Genomic DNA, 4016 nt, shown 5'->3' on the forward strand with positions numbered 1-4016 from the left:
CCCATCATTACAAGAAACAACAAAACTAATTGAAACATTAAAATTTTCAGAATACTCTATTAACTGGGAAAAATCATCTAATCAAGTAATAGCTGGGATGTGTCAGCCCATTCATCACCAATCCCATTATGTTGACCCAGATCTACCATATGGCCAACCTGGGCAGGTGTCAAGGAGCCCTTGGGCAGAGAGGGGCCCTCTGTGATCAAGGTTGTTTACAAAAAATTACATCTCATTATGATTGTCTGTTTTGTCCAGGTAATGATTGGAAGCAGGCTACAGTACACTGTGTAGATTGGCACCTGATAAAGGTGGGTGGGCAGTTTTTGTAAGAAAAAGTTGAGATTAAAATGGTGGAATTAATTTGTAACTGATCCATGGTCAGATAGCTTGTATCTGTGAGTGTAAAGTTAGTGTTCGTGTAAACTGAAGCTGTAGCAACTGAAATCCCAACGGAGCTGCCAAGAGAAAGAAAAAAATAGATAAGTAAGAGAAAGAAGCGGCTGCAATAAAAAATGTCCGGCTAATAAGAAGCTTTTTCAAAAAAGCAAGAAATGAAGAGGACGATGTCGAGCTAGCCAATGTTAGCTTGGAAGCACCATCTAAATTACTCTACCAGCTATGCTCAGCCTCAGTAAGTTAACTGTAACGGAAAAAGACAGAGGTGATGCCGGTCAGCAAACAGAACAAGGTAACTCCACCTCAAGCTCAACGACAGACGCATGAGAGCGTCTCAAAGGGATTTTAGCCTTTCAGAATCTGGCGGCTAACATCACGGAGGGGGAATGACCCACAAGCGTGGTCTGTTTCCACGCCCATAAATCTGTGCAACCTTGCTGTTGGGCATGTCATCAAGACAGTGGCTGAGCGTCAGCAATATCAAAAAAACCCCATCATTATTAGTCAATCAGAATATGCCACCCCTGATATCTTAAAATAAAGATGACATAATATAGTATTTCAACATGCTCCCCATCTCCTTACAGTACACATGGAGTGAGTAGTGCAATATGAAATTATATCAGAATACGCTATCTCTGAAATGATGTTATAATATAATCAAAAAACAGAAGATGTCATAATACTGTGAGAGTTTTAACTTTATGGGATTGGATAAGGAAACACATAAGGTAGCATTTTTCGATAGGGCAGAGCGACTCGATAGACTCTGCTATCGATTTGCGCTACGGTAGCCTACTAGTGTGCTTTGTGCTTTGGTGATTTTCAGTGAATGCTATTTTGCCATAATATTGAGGCATACGCTGCCTTGGGATGATTTAAGTCATTGTATTGTGATTTGTGAGTGAGATAGCAGTACTTGGTTTATTGAACTGGACAGGCAGACTAGCTTGCCATTATGCAAGTCACATCACATATTTAGAGTTTCCCCCAAGCTGTCAGAGCTATTCTCAAATTTACACCATTACTTAAAACAATAAATTACGACCTTCAGCACTGGATGAACCTACCAATATCCATTATGGGCAGAATATCTATAATCAAAATGATAATACTTTTTTTCTCATCTTGTTCCCTTTGTATTGTCATGTCATTGTTGTGTATTTTGTCTTGCAATAAAAAAAGATATCCTTTGCACAAAAAATAAAATAAAATGTCAATTTAAAAAAGTGGTATTATTATGAGACTAACGTAATTCATAATATTTTTACTCCCTGGCTGCAGACAGGATTGATCCCAAGACACCTACTTAATGGCTTCATCCTCTTTGTCCCCTGTGGGACACAATTGTAACCTGTCCATTGCAATATGTCTCCCAAGTGAGGTTCATCTATTCATCTTGGCTAGCTTGCTAGCTTGTCAGTGGTGACCTTCTGACTTTTCATCTAGCTCCATTATCACAGAATGTTTTTTATATGTCCACTACAATAAGATGCTGAACATGGGACAAACTATACCAGATAAACATCATCATGTTAGCATTGTCACTGTGAGCAGGATAGCATGCTGATGCATGCATAATATGGTAATAAAGCACGGCTGTGCTGAAGTACAGCCTCAAAGGACAGCTGGCATGGCTCTACACTGTTAGTCTTGTTTGTTATTATCCTACATCATTACAGTTTAGTGTTATTTGTGGTGTAAACTGTCAATTGTATTGTATTTGCAATTGTATTGCAATAAAGAACAAACAGTTGTCTTTGTGATATTTATTGAAAGGAATAATTCAGATGTTCACTATATCAAAACACTGGTACACAGCAAAGTACAGAGGTTAATGACATTGGTAAAATATATTATTCCCATTACATTATTATTATACTTTATTATAATTAAAAACAGCAAATGCTTCACAACACCAACACAAATGTTATTAAAAACACGCAATAAATGCAGATTAACATACAAAACTAAAAAACAAATATTAATCAAAGAAACATCTAAGATCCAAATTCCCATCATACACCTAAAATCCTATCAAATTGATTCTTAAGTTGTGAGTTTCTAAGGAGCTGTAGGTTGAACCATGCATATACATCTTGTACAATATTAATATTATTGTTGTGGTTCATGTTAATCTATTCTATTATTATTATTATATTATATTCTCTTTAAAATATATTTGATAGCAAACAAAATCTATGGACAAATACATTTACCATATTCCAGAAGCAAATTTGGTCAAAAACAGGGGCTTAATGTTGCTACTCAGTATGTGCATGGTGAGTTTTATATTTTATCAGCAGGACCCAGTTTGTGTATTTTCAAAAATCTAAAAATCACTCTTTTGATTTGAGACAGATTCAGGCCATAAACTAGAGGATTATTGATGGGGGGAATGATCAAATACTCTAAAGAGAAAACAACTGCAATGTTTGGATTCATTTTATCAGTCTCTAATCGAGTCAGTGACAGGTCACAGAATACCGAAAACAGATAGGTCACAAATGTCACTATGTGGGGCAGGCAGGTTTGTAACGCCTTTCCTCTGAATTCAGACGAGCTTCTCCTGCACACAAGCAGAATCCTTAGATAGGTGTACAGGACAAAGAACAGGGGGGCAAAGAAGGTTATTAAAACAAGAACAGCTACTATATTGTTCAAAGTTGGATCCACACAGGAGAGCCGAACCACAGGCCAGTTAGAACAGAAAAGCCTGTGCAGTTTATTTCCACACAGAGGCAATCGAACAGTAAGATAAAGAATAAATCCAATGGCAAATGCAGGATAGAGCAGAGCAAAAATCAGAATATGTCTCACCATCCTAAATGTCATTTTGCTGTGATAGTGTAAAGGCTGGCAAATAGCAATAAATCTATCATAGGCCATGATGCTGAGGATGGTTGGTTCGTATGATGCATAGGTGTAAATAACATATATCTGAATGAAACAAGATGCACGTGAGATCAAATGAGTGTCAGACAGAATGTCCATCAGGAACCTGGGGAAGAAGCCGGCTGAGCCGTACAGAGAGTTTAAACACAGACAGGAGAGAAACATGTACATGGGTTGATGCAGAGACGTCTCCAGGCAGACTGCCAGAATAATGACAAGGTTAGCAGAGATTATAGTCATGTAGATCAACAGACACAGACAGAAGAACAGATATCTGAGGGGCCCAGAGTCTGTAAACAGAGTCAGCTGAAAATACCCAGGAGTAAAGCTGTTATTGCTCATCATGTCTGCACAACAGCAGAGCTGGAAGAAGTGAGAGTGATGGAGGGAGAGGAAGGAAAAGGCCGATCGAAAGAGGACAAAAAGGTAAAGCTTAAAATGGCCAGAATAAGATTTCCTATTGAACACTTATTTCAACAAGACACATTTCATTAGCCTGCATGCATGTAAGTTGCATAAGTTGCACATTTCAACAATTTTACCTGATAATATTCAGCACTATTAACAAGTTTCAGGTAGTTCAAACAGACATGTTCAAAAGGTTAACATTAGTAAAAGTGTCAGTGTCCCATGTACCTAATGTACAAGCAAATAAACATTTCTCATTGAGCAATGTCTTAGTTCAATGACAGAAGAAGAGATATATCCAGGTTATCAAGACT

General features: G+C 37.7%; 1 protein-coding gene across 1 annotated transcript; it reads right to left on the bottom strand.

Moving 5' to 3' along the window:
• Positions 1–2688: 2688 nt before the first annotated feature.
• On the bottom strand, positions 2689–3639 carry LOC123974017 (olfactory receptor 6N1-like). The gene has a single exon (XM_046054437.1). The coding sequence runs from the start codon at positions 3637–3639 to the stop codon at positions 2689–2691; it is 951 nt and encodes a 316-aa protein (XP_045910393.1).
• Positions 3640–4016: the final 377 nt, after the last annotated feature.

Source organism: Micropterus dolomieu, linkage group LG07, assembly GCF_021292245.1.
Source record: "Micropterus dolomieu isolate WLL.071019.BEF.003 ecotype Adirondacks linkage group LG07, ASM2129224v1, whole genome shotgun sequence".
Classification (NCBI taxonomy): domain Eukaryota; kingdom Metazoa; phylum Chordata; class Actinopteri; order Centrarchiformes; family Centrarchidae; genus Micropterus; species Micropterus dolomieu.

Excerpts from the sequence above, each read along its gene's own strand:
- LOC123974017 (XM_046054437.1), bottom strand. The coding sequence starts at position 3,639 with ATGATGAGCAATAACAGCTTTACTCCTGGGTATTTTCAGCTGACTCTG.